Source organism: Brachyistius frenatus, unplaced genomic scaffold (genome assembly GCF_029030835.1).
Source record: "Brachyistius frenatus isolate BFR_SWC_R1_liver_20210118 unplaced genomic scaffold, ASM2903083v1 Contig_119, whole genome shotgun sequence".
In the NCBI taxonomy this organism is placed as follows: domain Eukaryota; kingdom Metazoa; phylum Chordata; class Actinopteri; family Embiotocidae; genus Brachyistius; species Brachyistius frenatus.
The window spans coordinates 1,180,965-1,204,790 of NW_027210718.1; the positions used below are offsets into that span (position 1 = coordinate 1,180,965).

A 23,826-nucleotide genomic window follows, 5' to 3' on the forward strand; every position below is an offset into this window, starting at 1 on the left:
TGTTATAGAGTTCGTAACATTTATAATAGTTATATAGGCCTGTAATCTGTTGTAATAATCTATTTTCCAGTGAAAGGGCACAGCTCCGATTTACCTGCAGGAGCCTATGTGTTGCTGAAATAAGCAGAATTGAATTGTTATTCACTATTTTTTTCGTTGGGTGTAGCTGTACTAATGCGTTGCCCAGGTATAAAGGTAGGAAGCTCACGGCTGTCAGGTGGTTTGAACCCGGAAGGTTAAAGTTGGTTTTTGACTGCTCTGGCGCTAGATGTTTGTATGTCGTAGGAGGCCGCGATGCACCTTGAGACTGGACGCCAAACCGCCTTAAAACGACAAGGAAAAGTAGTTTTACATGTCGCGCTCTTAGTTGTGCGCTGGTTTATTCCGGGAAAGTGGACATCTATGCACTGTGGAAACAATAAAGAGGAGGATTTTCATTCTGCAAACAGAGGAGCAGGATGCAGATTTCTTTTGGCTTATGTTTTGATGCTTTTAACGGTTTTATGCGAAGCACTTTGAATTGCCTTGTTGTGTGTTATACAAATAAGCTCGCTTTGCCTTAAAGTCATCCTTTGCTCCATTAAATTCAGTGTTTATGTTCCCTGTAGCAATGAAAGGAGTTGGTGAGTATTTGTCAATATCTCCACCCAACCTCACAATCTGTTCTTTGTACTACAGAATTACTCTCATGTGAGCAATAGCAATTCTTAAATAATGTTTTTTTTTTTTTTTTTTGTAAGAGTGATTAATAAATGCGTGAAATCTGCTGTATCATGAAATTATGCATTTTTACTTTAGTAATCTGAGGTAAACATTTAGCAACCATTCTCGTATGTATCCTTCGCCAGGCTGTTTTTAAGTTACTAAATTTGCTGTTTTCTGTTCTTATAACTAACAAGTAGCCTTCATATTCGGTGCCGTGGACCCTGCTCTGTGTCATGGAAAGGTAGCTTATGAAAACATGTTCATGTAACCTCGCAGTACCTTATTTCAATCATTGACTAAAACTTGCTGATCTTTGAACTAGTTTCAAACTTTTTCTGCGAACACATGAAATATTTACCGAGTGCCCTCCTGTCGTGAGAAGGCATGCGGTGATGTCTTTGATTAATGAGAAAAAGGAGTCCATGAGTGGTCAGAGGAGCAGACTTTAACCTTGCACACCACTGCAGATGAGATTCACCGTCATGGAGATATTTGTGTGCGCACGTCATGTGAGCGCAGTCAGTGTCACTGAAGACTCATCATGGCTGATGAGAAGATGGAGATGACTGAGGCTGGGGTCACTCTGATGACTTCAGAGTCTAAGCAGCTTCCAGCCAGACCTCCAAACAAATTTGAGAGGTTATATCAGCCCTGTCTGGGCGAGTTGGTGGGAACTACCTTCTTTGTGTTCATCGGGTGCGTGTCGGTCATAGAGAATGAGTCAGCGGGGAGGCTTCAGCCCGCTCTGGTGCACGGCCTGGCTGTGGCTGTCATTGTGGCTTGCATGGCTGAAATCAGGTGAGGATCATCTTTAATGTCCTTTTGAAAAATGAAATATGCACAGTTTTATCTGCCATGAGTAGAATTTTCTCCTGTTTGTTGGATGTACAAATAATGTCTTTTTCAGGCAATGTTACTAACCAGTGCCACATAATATAAACCCTTTTATAGCCAGGGTTATAGTAAATAAATCACTCATGACTAATCATAGGATTCAGTTGGTTAAACTACTTCTGGGCTGTGAATAAAGTCCCAGATCTGTGAATTTTGTATCACTGTTATAAAAGTTTCAAGTTTGGAGACAATATTGTTTTAAGTTTTCTCTATTTAAAAAAAAAAAAAAATTGCCTCCTCAGCGGCTCCCATTTCAACCCTGCATTCACCCTGGCCATCTATCTGTGTGGAGGCATGGAGCTGAATATGGTGGCTCCGTATCTGGCATGTCAGCTGGTTGGAGGGGTGCTCGGAGCTGCTATGGCAAAGGTGAACCTGTCACATTTGTGTTATTTATTTATTTTTTTTTAAACAAATCTTTGTCTGTCATCTTTGTACATAAGTTACCCCTCTTCCCAGCTGATTTATATGTGTGACTGCTGCCAACAGTTGATGACCTCCAGTGAAAACTACGCAAAGGTCCATGGTGCTGCGTTTGATCTGCTGCAGTCAGACAGTCAAATAGGACGCGCTGTGTTTGGAGAGATCGCCATGACGTGCCTGGTCACCATGGTGGTGCTGCTGGGAGCTCTGAACCCCAAGACCAGAAACCCCATGGTGCCTTTTATGGTGGGCTGCACTGTTATCAGCATCATCCTCGCTGGGTGAGTCATTTTTACAATGAAGTGCAACGGTTTTTGGTATGAGGGACATTTTTGTGTAAAATTCTTTATTTGGATGACATAATTTACTGTAGATGCATTCATGGCATTTTACATGTTTGTTCAAATGTATGTTTTAAAATCGTTCATCACATTTCCAATTTGATCTCGGATAGGATCATTGGATGTTGTTTATCTGTAGCAGATTCCCTCCTGAAAACTATAAAAGATTATTTCTTTTCACATTTATAGCATCATTTTCTTCACTAATAATGGAAACATCCTGTTTTATCAGAGGGGGTATATCGGGCGCTTGCCTGAACCCAGCCAGAGCCTTCGGTCCAGCTTTAGTGAGCAACTACTGGATTTATCACTGGGTCTGCTGGGTCGGGCCCATTATAGGAGCTTTAATAGCAGCTTCATTGGTTCGGTGAGTGTAACATCTAAATTTACAATACGAATGCAGTAATCGAAGTATTGATTGAATGTATACATATTAAAGATTCATTACTGACTGAAAACACTAACCTGTTTTTTTTTTTTTTAGATTTCTTCTTGGAGACAGAAAGATTCGACTCATTTTGACATAAGATTACAAGTACATCATAAATCACAGTGTCTGCATCTCCTTAAGTAATATCTTCCTTCTTTAATGCCACCACAATATTTTCATGTGCGATTAGATTCTGTTAAATACAATAAAATTCTACTTTTTATACAATCAAAGATTCTTGTTTTTTTTTGTCACCATATTCTGTGTAACTTGTTTGTTTTTTTAATTCTCTGCAAATGTTGCAGTTTGAAGAATATAAAACAAAACTTAAAATGCAAAATTATGCTGAAAGCTTACAGGTTAATTCAATATCATACTGGTACTGTCACTAAAGTTAAAGTCAAACAGAGTCTTAGGTGATTACTAAACTGAGTTAACTCATCTCTCTGTCCAAACGAGGAAAGAAATCTAAAAGTAGGACAAGTTGTTTGTCTGGAGATCGGGCATTGATTTGTATGTTGAACTTTTCACTTTCTCATTCAGAGGAATACATTCTTCTCATGTCATTGTAATACCTTGATTCTGTGTGTCATTTAAAACAACAAGGACATTATACAAATCTAATGTTCAGGCAGGTGCAGGACTGATGACAATTACAAGTAGACCTTTAGAAAAGCTCTCAAACACCCCACCTTTAGAATTGAGAGGAATATTTTTCTTCTTTTTTTTTAAAGGCTTTAGTCAAAATTCAATTACTTCACATTTGCAACCACAAATGCTGCCCACTTTTAAAAGGAGACCAAATGGCAACCTTTTCAAAACCAGGAGACATCTCTGCCTCAGCTTTGTGCTCCAGCTCCGCTGTCCCTGGTCTCTATAGCAGGAGCAGTGAATGCCTGCTCAGCACTGGAGGGTATCATGCTGTTTCCATATTGTACCCCTGGGCCTCCCCGCAGCAGTGGCCCACATGGGAAAGCAGGCCAGGCGGTGGGATAAACCAATTACCCCCCAGTCTGGGTGGACTCCTGCCGGTGCACCATGCAGCAGCTCGGGGCCGAGCCCTCCTAGCGCTGGATCCCCATGAGAGCCTGTTGAAATAGCCAGAGATGAGGATTGTGTGTTCTCAAAGCCTGCAGAGAGACTATATATTTTGCTTGGAAATTTGACATGGTGGCCCCCTGGGACAATGTTGAGGGAGGAGACTTCAAGCTGGAGAAACATTTGTGGACTGCTTGATTTTTTTTTTTTTTATTTTTTTAGCAACGATTTTCAAAATACTAAATTTGTATTCCTTCCATACACAGGCAGGAAATGCTTTTTATTTGAAAAAATATTGTAGTACTTTTTCCATTGGTCTAAAACTCTGTGCCAGCAGAAGAATAATTATTTGTGGCTAAAAATACACATAAGATGAACAAAATGTATCCTCATTGTGTCACGGATACATTTTTTGAGTCTGAGCACACGTTAAATCTAAGTTGCTTGTCTGAAAACATGTTTTATCTGAAGCAGATCCAACAGTAGTGATTAAAAGAAATGCGAACTATGATGTAAAACAGCAGAAATACGAGAAAAGAATTTGTGGATGGAGTTAAGAGTAAAAATCCGCCCTCCTCTGGCGTCTGGGATTCATGAGCCCTGATGGTTTCTAGATGACAGCAGCCGTGACAATGGTCATTATGTCTGCCAGAGGCCTTGTCACTGCGGGGCCATTGTGTGAGCCCCATTCACCACACAGTCATTTACACTTTCATTGGCAGCTATTTAGTCCTCATAAAAAGTTCAACACACCAATTTGTGAGCCCTGCTCAGCCGAGGAGAAGTGTGGAAAGGGCTCAGAAAGCAGTTGCTTTAAAAGTCAATTAATTGTTCCCTTCTCCTGGTAGGGACTGAGGGGGAGGATCCCCGGGCTTTAGGGGCCTGGCATCTGTCCATTCATCTTCTTGGGCCGTGATGCAGAGGCCACACAACTCACAAGTGATTCAGTTTGCTCAGAGCTGTTTCCATCTAAGGAAATTCAGATTTTCATTTTGTGGAAGGGCTGTTTTATCATCATAAGAGTCTGATTACTGAGGAAAAGATGTGATGAACAAGGACGAAGTATGCTTGTAGAACTCTTCAGCATTAAATCCCTTTCTCCTCGAAAACCAGAGATTATGATGCATATGACAAGAAACGGGGGCGTGAATTCATTTAAGCCATGACAAAGCCACCGATCAAAAAGAGGACAGAGTCTTAAAGGGGCCAAGATCATATTCGTTTTATTCAGTGTTCATTCAGATCAGTTCAGTTCTAATCAGTTCAATATCACACAGCTATGAACTGACCACAAAATAGAAAATACAAAACATTTATATAACAGTATTTGAACATATTATGAACAGTAAATTTGTGAAGAAATCCGATTCCTCAAACCACATCTTTGGAGTTTGTTTGGAGTTTATTAGGGCAAGCAAAAGAAAAGACAAATGAGGGCATCAAAATGGACCAGAAGTTTGCCTTGTACATGTTACCTTCTTCTTGCTTAGCTGAGAGGGTTAAAATATTGAGTCAAGCTGATGAAAGAGCGCAAGAGAGACATGTAGACTATTTGATTTATTTTGTCCAATCAAAGCTAAGCTATGTTTTTACCAAAAAGTCTGTTACTAAAAGATTTCATGCAGCCACATTTTCCAGTGGCAATAAATGTGATCACTACAGTGGACTTTTCAGTATGTCCAACAAATTATTTTGAATTATAAGCATTTTAATACTGAATTGGAAACAAAGAAGCAGAGTTCAAATGCCTCGTACAGTTTGCAACACATACAAATTATACAAACCTAATATTTTTGAAATTTTCTATTTTCTAGTCTATTCACCAAGACAAAGTGGTGATAATAAATGGCTGTGCTTCAGTCTTCCCTCCCACCTCAGTTCAGAGGGCAATTGTCACACAGAGCTAGCAAAGTGAACAACAGTCGATGCAGGGAGAGGCACAAAAAGAGAGCAGCAACCCAACCCCTCCCTAGTCTCCCAGGAGCGAGGGCAGTGATGGGAGAGAGACAAAGGCTGGCCCTCTCTGAGCCTCAGTGCAGGAGGCCCTGCTGTTTGCCCCCGCTCCGCTCCTCCAAACCTGTTTTTCACCAGCATTTTCAGTCCCTTCGCCCCTGCTGGTGGCGGTGGATGCCACCCCTCGCTGGCACATGACAGCATTACAGAGATCCCACAGTTGCTGCCTGTTGAGCTCATTACTGCCAGACCGAAACACACGCCCTCAGTCCAAAGGGAAGTCGCAGGAGTTCCGACGAGCCGTCCGGGCGTCGTGGTAGACAGACAGGAAGTTTTTGTACCGCGGGGCACACCCTAACCAGGCTTCCCCGAAGTGCTCTGAGCCTGTGAAGAGGAACTCCCCATCCCCAGGCTTCACATGGCACTGCAGGAGTGTGTGGATGTGTCCCGACCAGGACAGAGATGACCGAGGTGGACCCACTTGTTGTTCAAACACTCCACTGCGCTGCCAGTACACCCTCCCTGCCGACACCTCCACCAATGATGTCTGACGTTTAGAGTTGTGGGACACGTTCTTGATGTAGCCTCGAACCACTGAAAGAACAAGGAAGCAGAAACACATCTGTACACTAAGCATTAAGAAAATCACATGAAAACTGTTTTGTTGAGAAATTCTCATGAAATCTTTGAACTTTTCCCACATGTCCTTTACTTTTCTCTCTCGTGCCATTTATATGCTGTTCATCTGCATTCCCTCTTAAAATGGCCTTTGACACGAAAGCGCTGGTATCAAACTTAAAAGCTTCTGCTCTGCTGCTGTCAACAAGTCAAAACAACAGGTCCCAACCATTAAGCAGATCTTTGACATTTGTTTGAATTCCTCTACACTGAGCTGCTGAAAAATCAGTTTGTTTGTGACTCATTAATATTTAAGTGCTGTAGCAGCAGCGGGAGCTTTGCAGAAGTCAGAAAGAATATGATTAATATGGTAGTAGCTTGTAGAGCAGGGCTATTCAATCTCTGCCTGTTTGTAATTTTCTATGGCAGGAAGATGCCTGTTTGGGGGTCCTCTAGCCCCCTGTGATCTTCCTATCCGGCCCTCTTGCTATTGAGTTTTAATAGCCCTGTTGTAGAGTTAAATTATATATACCCACCAAAGTCACTGTTGCAGATGGCCATGAGAAGTTCAGTGTCATTGCAGGGTCGGCATGAATCTGTGGAGAAAATCAGAACAGAAAATTAGGAAGTTGTTGTTTTCCATGTAGTTTATTATTAGAGATGAAATCCCGATTCATATCTCTAATCTGATGTTTTTTGTTTTTTTTTACCTAACCCACTTTTCTGCATCAATCATGTCCTCAATAGTTAACTGTCGCTCTCAAACCGTGCATGATGCAAAGTATGGCTGACAGTGACTGACACTCTTCCTCCCCACCACTTCACTCACCTAAAGTCTGACCCATGCGCATACCAGCGCAGTTCATCTCTCCTCACAACACAGACTGAAGGAACCGGGGGGGTGAGATGAAGGAATGCTGCCCCTGTGTTTGTGCTCCTTTTAAGTGTTTTACCCACCACACCGCCTACAGACCAAAACCCGGACTAGTCTTGACCCCGTGTTTGACTCGTATTGTATCTACCTAATTGAATGACCCCGTGCCAACGCGGGACATTGCAGGAGTCAAATACTTTACCAGACTGCCAATGCAGAAAAGATAAACCAGCAGCTGTCTATTATGGACACATAATGACATCATCACATTGGGAGAGGCCCGCACACATGGATAAATCCTAATAAACAGACACGCACAATGATAAGGCATTTGTGGAATCTGCGAAGTATTTGCAGTCTCAATTCAGGCCCCTTGGCCTGGTGCCCTCCAGCCACCCTGTGATCTGCTCCATCCCCTCTGCTTTGTCTGCTGATGGAGACCAGACAACCAGACAAAACACAAGACTGACCAGCAGCTGCATGCTCCAGTCAGCAAGACAGGAGTCTGTAATAAAATAACCTCCACTTTTTAAAGATTTTTAGTGGTCAGCAAGTCTTTGTAACACATCGCTGAATCAGCAGTTTGAACTGCCTGCAAAAAGAACAGTTTTTGCCACACATAGCTTTTAAACTTTTTGGTGACATTTTTTGATCAAACACCCCGTTTGTATAATTTGTTACTAATATATTTATTAATGGTTGATAAATGATTTACTAAAGCTGGTAGATCAATTGTAAATCATAAGAACAAAGAGGTTATATCATCCAATGAGTCAAAGCGATTTTTCGAGACCTAAAAGTCCAAAAGTTGGTCTTGTTAAAGCTTGTAGCGAGTCATGGAAAGAAACAAGTGCTGCACTTACAAATGTATTACGCTTGATATAGAAGCTATTCGCATTTTACGCTGCTTTATACTGTACAACTTTGAAATGTGGTGTAGTAGTAAAAGTGTTTTTTACTCCACCATATATTTAGCTGACAAGTGGTGATTGATGTACCAAAAAGAGTTTGCTCACTCTGCAGGCCGCCGTGGCCATGGTTGGGTGCAGCACTGCTGTTGCCCAGCAGCTCATATCTGAAGCCCATCGTGCGTCTGCTCCAGTGTCCGTCAATCTGTGGGCTCGCCTGGATGTAGATCGCGGGCCTGTGCGGTCCATCTACCCGGAAACAGAATAGCTTCTGCTGCTCGGGACGCCCGTCCCCCGTCACCAGCAGCTCCAGCCGCCCGGCTCGTTCAATGAAGACGCTGGCTCCACCGAAGGAGGGAGATGGTTTGATGCAGGCGGTGGTGCGCTGGGAGGAGGACAGGTTTGGCTCCAGTACCACCCTGAGGGCCTGACCCGGGTAGACCCACCTCACCGAGCCCTCTGTGCACCGGAGTCGCACCTGGAGCACAATCCTGGAGTCCAGGCCAGCTGCAAAACCGCTGGACCCAACGAGATAAATGATGATTTCGGAAATTTGAATTATGACATGGATAGTATCGTTACTAATCAATCTCTCCAGGATTGCGAGGATTTTTTTGTTTTTTATTATTGTTATGTAAAAAAATGCTTGATTTTTTTGGTGGATTTTCTCAAAAATTTCGATGTAATTTGATGTAAACTCAGATACTCCTGGAATTAAAGAGGATGTGACAAGTTAAAACATTTAGTTCTCATTCATGTTAAAAGGCCTATCCCTGACAGTATTCAGCTTCTAGTCTCAGAACAGAGCTTCAGCTACTCTGTCTGCTGCCGGTGAAGCTGGGGTTATATTGGTTGTTGTTTGGACTTTAACTGCTGCTGTGCTGTGGTTGAGGCTGCAGTGTTATGGATATTTCTAGATGTTACTATTTGAATTTGCGATGCTTCTATGACAGTATGGGTTACAACCATTAAAAACAAATATGTCCAGGTGGTAATCATAAAAAATCAAGGAAAGAAGTCAGTTTCTCATTCCTAGCTTTCAATTCTGTGTTTAAGGGGCAGGTTAAGGTTAATGATTTTGAGCTCTGTGCTACAAGGTTTATGATAATCTAGTCCAGGCTCGACCCGTCCATGTACAGTAGTTTTAGATCTGGACCAGGACCAATGTGGTCTAGATGTGTAAAATACAGTTGGTGTATTCTACCTTTCTTTCCTACTGGTCTATTATATCCTGCTATCTAATTGGTCTATTCTATCCTTCTGTCTGATTGGTCTATTTTAACTAGCATTCTAATTGGTCCATTCTATCATGCTTTCCTATTGGTCTATTCTATTATGCTATCTGATTGATCTATTTAAATTAGCATTTAAATTAGTCTATTCTATCCTGCTGTCTAATTGGTCCATTTAAAGCATTCTAATGGGTCTATTCACACACATCATGCAATGTTGTAAGTCCAAAATGCATCACTTTAAGTCAGCCCTGTGCCACATAAAGTTGAATGCACCTAGTCTGGGACTGTTAAAATAGAATAAGACTACATCAGCTGTCAAAATAAGAGCTTTAGATGATGTTTAATTCGAGTTAATTCAACACACAGGCCTACTTTATTCACAAAAACAAAGTGCAATCTCTTACAACTTGACGTATGTATACATTTTCTGTAGCATACAGTAATATGTAATCACTTCCATTGGTTAAGAACATTTAATTAGAAAGTTTTATTGTGAAGGCCACGTTTTCCGCAAACCCTGCCACTTATGGTATTTCTGCTGGTTCTGGTTTGCTCCAGTGCACAGTTTGTTTTAGTAAGGAGATGAGAGGAGGAGAACTGTAATGATTTTGATGTCATACCAAATGTGAAAAAAAAGTCATACTTTGGACAACAAATGACTTTTTTTTTTTTTTTAGCACATTTTGGACGACATTAAAGAAGTATGACTTTTTTGTGCTATTTCTGACGACATGCTATAATTTTGACTTTCGTTCAAGTTATGGAAGCCAGCATAGTTGTGCAGTTGTCAGCGTTGTCGTCTCGCAGTCTAAAGGTACAGTGTTCGATTCCCGCCTGGGACTGTCTATGTAGAATTTGCATGTTCCTACAAAACTAATAACCTAAAAGTAAAGGTTGTCGTCCATAATATGGATGACTAACTTATGCATGTAGTCCATAATGTGAAACATTACATTCAAGCAGGAACATGCAATCCTCCACACACAAAGTTCCAGGCCCCCTATCGAACCCAGAACCTCCTGATTATGAGATGACAACGCTGTCTTGGAACTGCACCATTTTGCTGCCTTTATTGCATGTTTGTCTGACTTATATGACTTTTAAACATGTTGTGGAAGAGCGCTCAATGGTGCAGTGGTTAGAGTTGTTGCCTCCCAGTCAGAAAATTCCAGGTTCGCGACTCGCCCTGGAAAGAATGACATTAACATCTAAGATGAAAAGCCACATCAAGGGCAAGAATCAAACCTGGAACCTTCTGACTGGGAGTCAGCAACGCTAACCACTACACCACCATGCTGTCTTCAATAATATGTTTAAAAGTTATATAAGTCAGACAAACATGCAATAAAGGCAGCAAAATGGTGCCGTTCCAAGACAGCGTTGTCATCTCACAATCAGGAAGTACTCGGTTCGATAAGGGGCTTGGAACTCTGTCTGTGGAGGATTGTATGTTCTTGCTTGTAGTGTGACTTTGTCATGTTTACGACTACATACGTGATATTTATTTTACATCATGGACTACATGCATAAGTTAGTCATCCGTATTTTACTTTTAGGTTTTTACTTATGCAGGAACATGCAAGTTCCACATAGAATGTCCCAGGCGGGAATCGAAAGGCAGCACAATTTTGCAGTTGTTAGCGTTGTCATCTCAAAGTACTCGATAGGGGGCGTCCGAAATATGATTTTAAAAAAAGTTATACTATAGCATGTCATCACAAATATGAAATAAAAGTGTGACGTGCGAATCGCCAAAAATGGCGACTAAATTCAAAATGGCGGACTTCATGTTACGTTTAACCCTCCTGTTGTCCTCGGGTCAAAATGACCCGCAGCAGTGTTCAACCAAGTTCTATTTTATTTCTATATTTTTATATTTTTTTGGGATCATTGGTCATCATTCTTTAAAGAAACCCTCACAGCCTCCTTGTCACCAATGATCCCAAAAAATATGAAAATAAAATAGAACTTGGTTGAACACTGCTGCGGGTCATTTTGACCCGAGGACAACACGAGGGTTAAGTCTTAGTGCCAGGAGACTTTTTTTTTTTTTTTAGATGTAGGTATGATCTAAATGACCACCGAATTTCGTGCATGTAGGTGAAACTAGGTGCCGTACCTGCAGTTTAGGGGGCGCTAGTGAGCCATTTGGCCACGCCCAGTCTCTAAACCACTACTGTAAGTCAATTTTCGCCATGACTGACGCGGGTTCAAAGTGTCATGAGTTTTTGAGTAGGTTAGGTTAGGTTAGGTTAGGTTAGGTTAGGGAGTTACTTTATTAATCCCCGAGGGGAACTTTTTTTCGTATGTTAAAGCCTCCAAAAAGGCGATTAAGCTTAAGGAACGAGAATAATAGGGAACAAGAATTCCTTGAATTCTTTAAATCGTCATAAGGGCTATCGCACCATTAGGTGCTCGGGCCCTAATGACTCGATTTATGTCTAAATTATCTGCACTTCTTTTTTATATATATATATATATATATATATATATATATATATATTTAAAAAGAAGCGAGTACAAAGGTACAACCTGTAACCTATTTAATATAATTTTTTAATTGGTCTATAAAGCGTGTAGGCTGAAATGAATTCAATAAACATTTACATCCGTTATAGTCACAGCTTTAAACCCCTCAAAAATATCACTTTTAAATCAATAATTTACCTGTCGAAAAGTTGCCTAGACGATGCTGAAATGAGAAAAGCTTCTTACCCTCCGGTCCAGCTGCACAGATCAGCGGCGCAGTGGTGAAACCGAAGAGCCACAAAACACACCCAGAGAATCACATTTGGCAACATCTCGCACACACAAGAGCGAGAATCCCAAAAGAAGCGGAACGCAGAGCATAGCTACAGAGTATGACCTTGTCCGCGAAGAACCAGAGTACACGCGTCCTGCTGCAGCTCGGTTTAATGTGACTGATGCTTCTGAAGGGAAAGACGCCTCTCTCGCTCTCTCTCTCTCTCTCACACACACACACACACACACACACACACACACACACACACGCAGACACACACTCCACACACTCTCTCAGGCTCTAATTAGGGCTGATCCAGTTGTTGGGGACTGCTGGCCTCTGCAGTTCTTTGTCTTTGCTCTCTAAAGAGACAAATCACGTTGAAAGAATTCAGCCATCTGTTGACATCAGTGCGCCTTTTCTGCTCAGTAATTCACTCCCTCTTAAAGACCGACCGGGGTTTATTATTTAACATTTACTGGAATCATTGAACTATACTCGGCTCTTCATCCCTTACAGTTTAAATTTCTTTAAATTGTTTGTTTGTTTTTCTTTAAAATTACTAAACGTCATCAAGTGGGAAACGCCTCATGTCATATCACGGATTGCGTTAAGAAGAACATGATTTCTAAAATGAGATGAAAATTTAAAAAAAAAAAAATTAAAAAACGAAGGAGTAAAAATAGTGTTTCGGTTCTTGAGCTTCATCTAGTGGCAGTACGATGGCAACGCACAGCCTCCTCACATCTGGAAGGCAAATTCTGCTGCAGGCTTTCGTGTGCCGACGTAAACCAACTTGGTGTTGGTCACAATGTGTAACTCGGCGACCTTTACTATGGTGCGTGTGTACAAAGACTCAATGCGTCACTGGCTTTCATCGATGATTAATCCTCTAAGGATGAGCAGTTTGGCTTAATTTTTTTACCTGCAGGGTCTTTGTGCGGGGAAAATAATTTGGCACCTTTTCAAGGTCTTGCTGGTGGCGACATCTTGTGGAGGTGAACCCTGTGGAGCGGAACAGTGCAGACCTCTGAGGGCTGGTGGCAGCCTCTCTCTCACGGTTAGATTATAACGGCCCCGTGGGGCCGATCAGAGGGTGGAGGTTTTGGATACGTATGTCGTTGAGTAAATTGCACTCATATGGAGAATCCGGCCAGATGTTTTCTCAGCTGCTGGAGACATAACATCTGAAAATATGGGCAAATCTAATCACATTTGTCATCACGAGACTGGAATTGCACCGAGTACTGATTACTGACAATTTGATTAAGTGTATGAGGCACTAATTGTAAAGTAGTCTATTTGTTTGTCTCTTTTTTTCTTCTTCTTCTTTTTTTTTTTTTTTTTAAATACGTTTCTAGAAAATTGTGCGTCACTTTTATTTCCCGTATGGACATTAGTCTGTAAACAGCTTCCTTTCAAATTAAAATGACCGTTTGCGAGCTAAAAAAAAAACAAAACTAAACAGAGTCCTTTTACCGGACGGTCAGATTGGGTCATGTGTCACTGGGGGACAAAGCAAAGTGAAATGAATGGAGGCTTTGTACCTGAAAGAAACGGCCTCTTATTGAGCCTGGATCCTTCATATAGCTACAGTAGGCCTAATGGACCAAAGTGATGCATGTCATTAAGTGGAAAAAAAATCATGGTCTCTTTGTGATCTTAAAGTGTCCTCTAAAAACACAGTTTGACGCATTAAAAAAAAGGGGAAATTAAATTATTGCTGGCTCTCTGATTTGCTGGGTTTTTATTATACACGCCTTCAGCCAAAAGGACACGGGGTCGCACTCTGCGGTTCAGCCCCGCGGGCTCTATACTCTGATAGTAAAACAGCTAAATGGCTTAGTAGTGACACTTAAGTAATCCTTTTACATTCATTTAGTGCGTTTTGGTTGCGTAATAATTATAAAAAAAATATTTAAAAAACTGTTCAAACTAACTGCGCTATAGACTCGCTATCAGCTTTAAGGGCCTGACGCGACCTTTTGGAGTCACTGCGCGTTAGTGATGGTGACGATGAAGAAGATAATAGCGCTGGTAAGGAAACAAAAAGAAAATGTTGGTTTTATATCGTTATTAGGTTCACTAAAGCTCCAAAGTTCTGTTTTAATTCTCATGAGATGTATTCCACCGACTGAAATTCCTGCTTTTAATTCCAATTATTGTAAAAGTAAAAATACATTTCAGTGTCTCTTCAGGTTGAGATCAGTCCTTCGGTGCTTGAAATGAAGCGGCGGGGTCACGGAAACATTTCACTTTTTGTCAAGTAAAAAAAAAAAGTTTAAGTGTACGTGTGGGCAAAAGTGCTGCCCTAAAAAAAAATATAGTTAATATGAAATAGTCTATTTAAAAAAAAGAAAGATAAACATTTTTGAAGCGTTCTTGTTTTTCTCCTGCACGATGCCCTCCTGTTCCTTTAATTGTTGTAGAATAAGTAATGCAGATTAAAACTTCCAGAAGGAAATTGTGACCACTTTTTTTTTTTAATGGGAGTTCTGCAGAGAAACTTGTAAAGCCCGTCTCCCGCAGGTTTCCAACGGCTACAAAAACATGCAATGAAATGTTCCATCAAGCATAAAAAGGATTAGGCCTTAGACTAGTCTTAAATGAGATGCAAAAATAAATGCATACAAAATCTTTTTTTTGTTGTTCTTTTTTTTTCTTTTTTTGCAAGGTCCTGTTAAATATGTTGAAGGTTTCTCATACAGATCACTTTCCGAAACTTTTCTTTTCTGGTATAATCCTGCTTTCTAAAAAAAAAAGCCTAATAATTATTGTTGGTAAATAAAAACAAAATGGATATAATTATTTCAACCTCTTACCCCGAAGCCTCTCTACGCACGGTGTTTCTGGTTAACACCAGCAGTGAAGAAGAGCGCAGAGACACGTGAAAATTGTGTTACATTTTATCCTCACTTTGTCATAAATGAAACCCCATAATAGATCCTGTTTTATTTGGGATCCTCCGTCAGAGCGCGTTCTCGCAGAAGACTGTGGCGTAAATTCCACAAAGCCAGTGATCAGATGAGGTTGTTCACACTTGAAGAGTTTCTGGAAACGATGACAAAAACAGTCTGGACGATCTAAACACGACATGGGAGCAAAAGGATCAACAACACCGCCTCCTGAACTCACAATGTGACTTTCATTTTTTTCATTTTTTTTTTTGTTTTTATTTTCTCAGCAGCGTATTAAATATTTGTAGATATGTACACGTTACATAGAAAAAATATAGGCTGGCATTACAGTGGGCTTGTGTGTTAGTAGCTCGTTCAACGATGACCTCTGAACTACACGTGAAATACTCATCTCTTATCTGTGAAAAAGCCTTTGTCCGTACTGCTCTCTCTGATAGTGACGGTCAGGAAGTTCATGGTGACGTCGGTCACGGTCACAGCGTCCAGGTTGGTGAGACACGGGGCCCAGGAGGAGTCCGGTCGCGCGGGCGATTCGTGGATGGGCTCGGGCCGTGAGGCGAGGACGACGGCGGGTCGCTCCCTCGGAGGACGGCACTCCTTCGCGCGAGGCCCCCGGTGCTCCGCGGGGTGCTTCGGCCTACCGGGCTGCCGAACGGACATCCCGCTCAGGCAATTAGTCCTGTGTTCCCGCTGACCGCCTTTACGCACGTCTGGACCGAGGCCGCGGGCGTAAGACAACCCCGCGCGTCTCTGCTCGCTGCCGGGTTTGGGCGTTATCCTGGTCTTCTCCTGAAACCTCTTGGTCAGCTGGATGAGGCTGTGTTCTGACGTCTCTCCGTGGCGATGCGGGTGCCGGGACAGCTTGGACACGCCGTGCGACTCCGGCGACTCCGGCGCCCTGCTCCGTTTGGCGTCCGGTTCTGCCGACCTTCCCTCGTCCTCTCTTTCGTAATGCAAGAGCGCCTTCGGTTTGCGCCCTCTCTTTTTGGGGCACCGCGCGGACTCTTGGGCCGTGAGAGCGGCCGGTGGACTCGGTCGGGCCATCCTCTCCGGCTCCGGCGGTCGGACGTGGACGCTCTCCCCTCTGTTGACCGCGCTCGGTGGGAAGATTGTGGGAACCACGGTGCGTAAACCCTCCCGGGCCCTCGGTGTTACGACGGGCTCCGGGATGGGGTAGGAAACCTGGATCCCTCTGGGAGCATCTCTTCTAAATTCATACGTCTTTTCTTTGGCTTTGGCTTTGGCCTGAGGACAAAGCAAATCATGTTTAAGAGGGGAGGTTTCCCCGGAGATGAAAATTCGGCGCTTCTTGGGGAAATGTAGAGGTTGAAGAGAAGCACTTGTTTGGTTTAAAGGGGTGTTCAAAGGCCTCGTGATAGAGTGGCTTTCTTTTCTAAAGACTTCAAGGCTATGAAGAGGTAAATAAGTAAATAATTTATCCTACGTGTTATGGATTCTTAAAATGTTCAAGCCCTGTGCTCAACTTTACCTCATGAGAATCAAAGAGGTAAATGACAAATGTTCCTATTGGTTACAGTTGTCATTCCACTTGTTTTGAGTGAAACTGAACCACAGTACAACGGTTTCAAAATGTATGAAACCGTAGCTGCCAAATCACTGAAATGATTCACGTTGTGGACCATTTCTTGCACGTCTCAGAAAAACAAGAAAATAAAAAAGAGAAACCCGAGAAACGAGAATCAAAAGATTCACCCACCTTCAAGAGAAATGTCTCTGGTTTGGGTCCCCTCTTCTTCGGTCCAAACAGCTCCCTTTCTCGCTCCCTGATGAATAAAAAAAAATAATGAAAAGAATCATCACAACCCGAAGCTTAATTATTTCTTATTAAGTCTTTAATTAAATCGGAAAATCACATTTTCCGTGTCAGGGCCAAAGACAACGAGGCGACATTGAACACGTTTTGAATAGATTTTTTTTTTTTTTTTAGAAGAAGAAGAAGAAACAAGTTCAATTAAGAATCCAAACAATTTAAAGACTAAAATTTCGACCAAATAACTTGTTTAAAAGGACATTTTGTGATGCAGAGTGTCTTTCTCCTTTTTGGCAGAGAAGGCCTGCTGCTGCGCTGTCAAACCCTCACCTCTCCTCGAAGGCGGCGAAGAGGCGTGCATCCAGAATGTTCTCCTCCGGCTCCCAAGTGCTATACCTGTGTCACAACAACCGAGAGGACAGCTGTTTTGGCACCATAAGGTTGAGCAGATCACGCGTGAACGCGTGCTCACACGCGGTAATACTTTTCTTTCTTTCTTTTTTTTTTTTTTTTTTTTTTTTTTTTTTATATCAAAGCAATCTTGCTGCGCGAAGCTGCAATTGCAGATGACGTAGCGGACAGTGGCGCATGGTGAACCCAGCCCTTGCTAAAGCTAGTGTGGACTGACAAACAGCCCACCGGGCTGAGGCGCACACGTTTTCAACATCGGAGTGGTGCGCACAAGACACCGGACACACAACAGACTTGCACGGCCGTACACGGAGCACATGAAAGGGATACCAAAAAAAAAAAAAAAAAACCATCCACAAGCTGCGTAACGAGAGACTCTGAGGTGGTGCAGTTGTACGAGCAGCCAGGATGGAGCGCTGTCCTTCACTGCCTCGGTTATTATACTCACTTCTGAGACCAGCCCTTCCATTTTACGAGGTATTCCCAACGACCCTGCAAAAACAGATCCGTGAAAGATTCGGGTTATCAGAGGTTTGCCTATCGGCCATGCACAAACACATGTTTGCGTAATAGGTGTGGAGACACAGCCTGTGGGTGGAAAAAAAAAAAAAAAGAAAAAAGCAGCGAATACCCGTCTGATTCGCCGTTTAATGATGGACTCAGCTGCGAAGACGCTCTCACCAACTGCCGAGAGCTCCATGATTCACACCTCCTTTATTTCTGTCTCTTTTATTATTTTTGGCTTCCCCTCGTCCTCTCCGGGTTGTTTAATTCCGTACATCCCATAATACGCAATGTGGAGAGGACGTCATCACGTCTTTTTCTGTTGCCAGGCACCGCAGTCGGTAGGACGGATCGCAGCGGAGCACATTGGCTCAGTTGTTGCTACGTGCTCCGGGTTTCTGAGTGGAGGGGAGGAGTCCCGCTTGCTCTGGCTGCTGTACAGGAATGTCTGGCACCGGGGAGCAAGCGAAGTCAGAGGCTCCCGGAGCGGGTCCACTGACCCCCGAGATAGCTGAAGGGGTCCAAAGAGCCCCTACTACCAAAAAAAATAAAATAAAATTAAAAAAAATTTAAAAAAAATTCATGTTTTATTTCACTGGCATAAAAATGAAATAAAAAAAAAATAAAAAAAATCGAAATAAGTCAATGACGGAATTTGTTTAACAAAAGACAAACGTGATTTAAAAAGCAAAAAAAAAAACCCGCTCAATTATACAAAACATCTGTAAATATTATACATACAGAGTCATGAACACTTCAGAAAAACAATTAAAACTTAAAATATTCATAAATAGCTCACACGTGCCTGCTTAAAATGTGTGCCCCGCAGGTCTTATTTGGCCTGAGTAACCCCCTCAGACACACTTTGATGACCTAAAGCGTCGTCGTCAGTTATTTCAAATGATTTGTTTTACTATAATCTGAGACAACACATTTAAGTAAACCTAGTTTCGGCAGCCTCGGGTTCACTTGAATCTCAAAGGGGCCCACGCTGACCACGCTTACCTGTTAGTGTGCGCATTATTGCTAAATTGTGATTTGCACGGCGTCTGTCCTGAAACAGAAGACAGCCATCTGAGCTGCAGCCTTCAGCGCATAAAGATTGCTTTGATGACACAATGAAGTTAAAAAAAAAATTTTTTTAAATAATACGTCAGTTCTTAAAAAATACGTTTGAGTAGGTGGCCTTTTAATCATTTTTTCAGAGGCTATTTATTTTGTGACGCATAACGTTGACTGTAAAGCGCACGAACTGCAGCCGAATTGGAAGCACGTTTATTTCGATTAATTGGGCTTTAACTGACAAAAGAAAAACCGTTGTGAGAGGAACTAGACTGAATATCAAATTCGCGCTTTAGTGTACTTTTCTCCGCAAAAACAAGCAGAATGATCTTGAACAGCTGGTTTCATATGAGTTTTTATTCTAAATGACAGAAAACTGCTTGACGCCTGCATCACTTTTGAATCTTGGAAGAAAACAAAACAAAAAAAAAAGAATGAGCCAACGTGAATCTTCAGCGGAGACCAGACCTCGCCAGGCGTTTTGCCAACACAATTTGTAATTTGTGCTGCAGTGAAATAGCAAGTTAAACCCGCTGAACGCTCTCTCATTTAATGTAAAACAACGCACACGGCGTGATGAGACCATCGGTGTCTGAAATTACCGACGAAAACATATTTTATACATACGTCTCATTTGATGCAACCTTGTCTTTTTAATCTTTGTCTTCCTTTCCTCTCATATGTATACGTGGTTATTTCAACATGCAAGCCTAAATAATGTTTACGAGGCAGTAGATTAATTGTAAAGGAATAATTATTTTTGTTATATTTGTATTTATTGTTTGTGAAGTAAAATGAACTGGGCTCCTTTAACATACATATTTTATTTCTGCAAACAGTATACAATTATTATGATTATTATAATTATTATTACTATTATTTTTTTTTCTTAATATTCTTATTATTATTAGGGTAAAGCCTATGTTTGCCCCTCAGTCAGGCTTTTCTGTAATATATTAAATATCTTCTATATGGAAGTATAACATTCACTCTAGAAATTGATCTCACGTTTAGCTCACAAACATGAAATAAACAAGTGTGAGGACCTCCGGTTGCGTGTGGTTTTACGCTTCAGGCACAATTTTCTCCACCCGTCGACTATTCGTTTAAAAGAACAAATGAAAATATAATAATAGCACGTGTGTCCCACAGAAACATCCGAGTATCTCAATCTTCGCAGTCATAAACTGAATAAACTCCCAGGCCATCGTCAACAACATTCTTTCCACTGGAATGAACGGAAAGTCAAAAAGATTACAATTTATTTAAAAAAAAATAAAAAAAATCATAATCCAAAATGCTCTCAACATAACACAGCACGGACCCAATACTAGACATATATTGACTTCAGATTTCTTGTTTCTATTTTCATCCACTTTGCAGGTTTTAAAATGAGAACCAAAAGGCGCAGGCTGCGCAACCTGTGCAGGCCTGTACGGGGTTTAATGATTGAGCAAATTAAGAGGTGCGGAGTCTCCTCACCGGTTATCTGGAAAAAGCTTTTAGTTGATGCCGTGACTGACTTTCTGTATACAAATATTTCCCTTTGACCGCCAACACCTTTTTAGGGCCCTTTTGGGGATTTTTATTTATTTATTTATTTTATTTTTTAGCGACGCTGCAGCTTTTATAGTAGGACACACCTAAAAGGTGACATTAATACAGAAATGGTCGAAGTTATCTGACGCATATTTTCAGTATGACTTAAAAATATAACCTATAAATGTAATTTCTCTCGTTTTTGATCTTGATTTGTGTTCTCCGTTGTGTCGAATCAACCAATAAATGCATAAAATCCGGACATAAATTGAACTAAAATGAGACCTTTGGGAGCAAACGGGGAGATTTTGTATTCATTTTTTTTTAATCATTTGTAAGGTTAATTAGATGCGGGATCAGATTGCAGATGGGTCAAATTGACGCGTAGCATGAGGAAAGAGGCAGCCCTGTCCTGCGGAGAGAGGTGCAAGCCGCCGCGTCTTTAATGTCGATCGTGTTGCACGTAACGAATGATCGGCCACGTATGTTTGCCGATTTCTGTCTTGTTTAAATTCTCCCCGCAGTGGCGCAGACAAAGGCGGGCGCGCCGCGGACAAAAGATGCGTTGTGGCTGCCGTCGAAATAAGAACCACCATTTTGATAGTCATAGCCTGTAGACCGACATTTCCTGTCGGTACGAGAATGGCTATAAGCTGCACGGTTTGTGCAAGAGAGCAGGCAGCCTCGTATCCTGCACGACGCCGCCGCCGCTGCTCTGCGTCTCCATATTTGGCTGTGACTCGGTGAAAAGTGAGTCTGCAGGAGCCGCAATGGCGACAGCCGCACATGAATAAACAGAGCTGGCTCTGTGAGAACATTATTGGCTCTCTGGTTTCTGGGCAACTGCTGCACACAGCTCGCTGTTCACTGTCCTACTTTCACCGGGCGACATTTTCTGCTCAAGGTGGCTCAGACACAAAACCGCCAGAGAGAAGGTGTGGAGCCGTGCGGCTCTGACCTGCAGCTTTGTCATATTTCGGTGCATGTTCTGAATTAGAAAGCATCCTTTTGCAGCGGCCCCGAGACGCCCGACCACGGCTCCTCCTCTCATTTCTTATTACTATTTAGAGTTTATAGGCTGGATCTATTTGTGATCTGTGTGTGGTTGTCTTTGATGAGAATGCATTCACACGACAAAGAATTCTGTTTCCACTTTTGTTCATTTGGCAAGTGAATCGAGAAAATGTCCAAAAAAAAAAAAAAAAAACAACAACAACAAAAAACGTCTTGATAACTGAAACGACGTTTCATTTCATTCATCTGAAATATTCCTGCAATTTCTGAGAGACCACAGGCCTCCGGCGGATCGCACGCAGGGATCTAAATTAGAGAAAGGATCCTGCTGCTGACATGATCCTGCGAGGCTGCACAGAACGGATCTGAAACCAACCTTGCATGGGCAGCAAAGCTGCTGCTGCTGCTGCTGCTGCGGCGGCTGCTGGTAGGATGATAAAGGGGGAATGTGAAACATCACACTTGGTCTATAAATATGTTCCCCTGCTCGACGGTGTTTCAGTTTCCTATAGTGATGCATGACTGAGTCACATAGTTTGGTTCAAAGCCATGGAAGGCCTACAGAGATAACCGGAGAGACATGCGGTGTTTTCATGGGTTTTTAAAAAAAAATTCTGGTTTTATCGATATCAACTAAGTTTTAGTTCTTAGAAAATGGCTTCAGGTCATGTGTGTTTGGTTTGGCTCTCAGACAGCCTCCCTTGGGCCTGTTCGGATTAATTGATTGGTTCTCAATTTTTTTGTTGTTGTTTTTTTTTTTTTTTTGGTTGCCCGTGTTAGGTTTCAGAAGCTCACAAAACCCAGATTGACTGAAAATACATCAACAATTCAACAGTCAATTAATAATTGAATTCCAACATTAAATTAATTGCCAGCGTCAGGTGAACTTCAAGCTCAATTCTTCAATTTTAGAAGTAACCATTTCTAACACAAAGTCTCAGAGAAAAAAAAAAAAAACCAGGAGAAAATGGCCGATTTTATTGGTGCAAATTTCGACAGAGGCCGAGAATGAGTCTAATTTGATTTTGAGATATTTCTCTGAATTGTAGCCCGGTGCCAATACATGGCAGACACATGAGATGCAACAGATTACAAATCTGTGAAGGCATTGGATGGTGTTGCCTCTGGTGCCTTCGGGTTCCACCCAACTGTCTTTTAGGATTTAGAAATCATTTTCTTCATGTTGATTTCGTGCACTTCCAAGGCAGAGAGCTATAGAGTCAGTTTACTCTAAATTGGCAAGATGAACAAGATCCCAGAGAAGATTTATACATTTTAAAATAAAAGAAAGCGCTGGAAAACTATCAACTTTGGTCAATTTCATCTTTTAGGATGTGAATTAAGAAAAATATAGAACAGCTCCAAATCAATCCTTCATTTTAACTCTTTTCTACACACTTTCTTTCAGTTCCTCTCAGCTCTTTTAAAGGTGTTTCAGTTTTCTCAGTACACATCCTTTGACAGGCAGCTACCGTGACCAAATTAAAAGAGACACCTCGCCTCACCCATTCCCGGGCCTTTCTGTATCTCGAAGCATTCAACAGTTCATCTTTCAAATCACTTCGAGATCCCGGTATGACCGAAAAACTATTTCCGTCTGCAGTCCACAGACCGTCAGTCCAGGCTGGAGGCCCCTCGGTGGTCCACATAAAGACTGGAAGAGACCCACAACATTTGGCAGTGTCAAGAAAGGTCAGTATTTAAAGTTCATTCGTAAAAGTTGAGCCGCGCACAATTGCACATCATCAGCCCCCTCCCCCCCATGTGCTCCATTGTACTTGTGGACTTGTTTATCTACATTTTACTGCATGATAATAATGTAGGAAGGATTGCAGTGTCATTGTGAGGCAGGCCTTTTATAACAACACACCCAATGTTCCGGGTACGCCTGCTGGCAGTCACATTATATTTAAATGTCATATTACTCAGCCCTCCCTGCCATTGTGCTGCACTGTACATACACACTTGCGCTCACCCTCCATGAAGCCTTTCCCCTGGACACAATTATACAAGAGCCCTTCCCTGCCCTCCTCAGGTTCTGCCGTTATGTTTACATTCCTGTTCAGGGGTCAAGCTGCAATAGAAAAATAATGCATGGGTAAGGTTTTAATAATACAAGTGACCGGTGCAGTTATGCAATACAGAGGGGCCCTTTGTGCAGGATCGTTTGTGATTATGCAACTTGATCTGTTTTCCTATTCATGGTTCACAACCAAGTTAGTGTTTCTAGTGTTTAATGTTCCACTCTTTCTTTCCACCAGCGAAGAGGCTTCAGAGGAGCTGCAGGGCGAGAACAATGAGACATAAATCTTTTACTGGAGCGCTAAAGAAAACTATGAAACGTTAGCCTGTAAAATAAAGTATGTTCAAACATTCCCAGTCTCTCTCTCTCTCTCTCCCCCCTCCCCACCCCCCGTCCTGCAAATATCAACGCAACAAAATAGG

The 23,826-nt window shown here is 42.0% G+C and overlaps 3 protein-coding genes across 4 annotated transcripts; 1 reads left to right on the forward strand and 2 right to left on the reverse strand.

Moving 5' to 3' along the window:
- Positions 1-1,246: 1,246 nt before the first annotated feature.
- Positions 1,247-2,898, forward strand: aqp8b (aquaporin 8b). Its single transcript, XM_069713482.1, has 5 exons — positions 1,247-1,503; positions 1,842-1,968; positions 2,089-2,303; positions 2,596-2,730; positions 2,848-2,898. The coding sequence occupies exons 1-5, from the start codon at positions 1,247-1,249 to the stop codon at positions 2,888-2,890; spliced, it is 777 nt and encodes a 258-aa protein (XP_069569583.1). The 3' UTR covers positions 2,891-2,898.
- A 2,140-nt stretch (positions 2,899-5,038) lies between these two features.
- LOC138629647 (meteorin-like protein) lies at positions 5,039-12,220 on the reverse strand. The gene is made up of 4 exons (XM_069713484.1): positions 12,135-12,220; positions 8,293-8,702; positions 6,939-6,998; positions 5,039-6,378 (listed from the first exon to the last, which is right to left on the reverse strand). The coding sequence occupies exons 1-4, from the start codon at positions 12,218-12,220 to the stop codon at positions 6,050-6,052; spliced, it is 885 nt and encodes a 294-aa protein (XP_069569585.1). The 3' UTR covers positions 5,039-6,049.
- A 2,618-nt stretch (positions 12,221-14,838) lies between these two features.
- cbx8a (chromobox homolog 8a (Pc class homolog, Drosophila)) lies at positions 14,839-18,118 on the reverse strand. 2 transcript variants are annotated; one of them, XM_069713490.1, is made up of 5 exons: positions 17,894-18,117; positions 17,711-17,754; positions 17,182-17,247; positions 16,798-16,864; positions 14,840-16,325 (listed from the first exon to the last, which is right to left on the reverse strand). In XM_069713490.1, exons 1-5 carry the CDS (start codon positions 17,960-17,962, stop codon positions 15,468-15,470), a joined length of 1,104 nt encoding a protein of 367 aa, XP_069569591.1. In that variant the 5' UTR covers positions 17,963-18,117; the 3' UTR covers positions 14,840-15,467. The 2 variants fall into 2 exon arrangements, with proteins under 2 accessions (XP_069569592.1, XP_069569591.1); XM_069713491.1 differs by lacking the exon at positions 17,182-17,247 and having other exon boundaries at positions 14,839-16,325; positions 17,894-18,118.
- Positions 18,119-23,826: the final 5,708 nt, after the last annotated feature.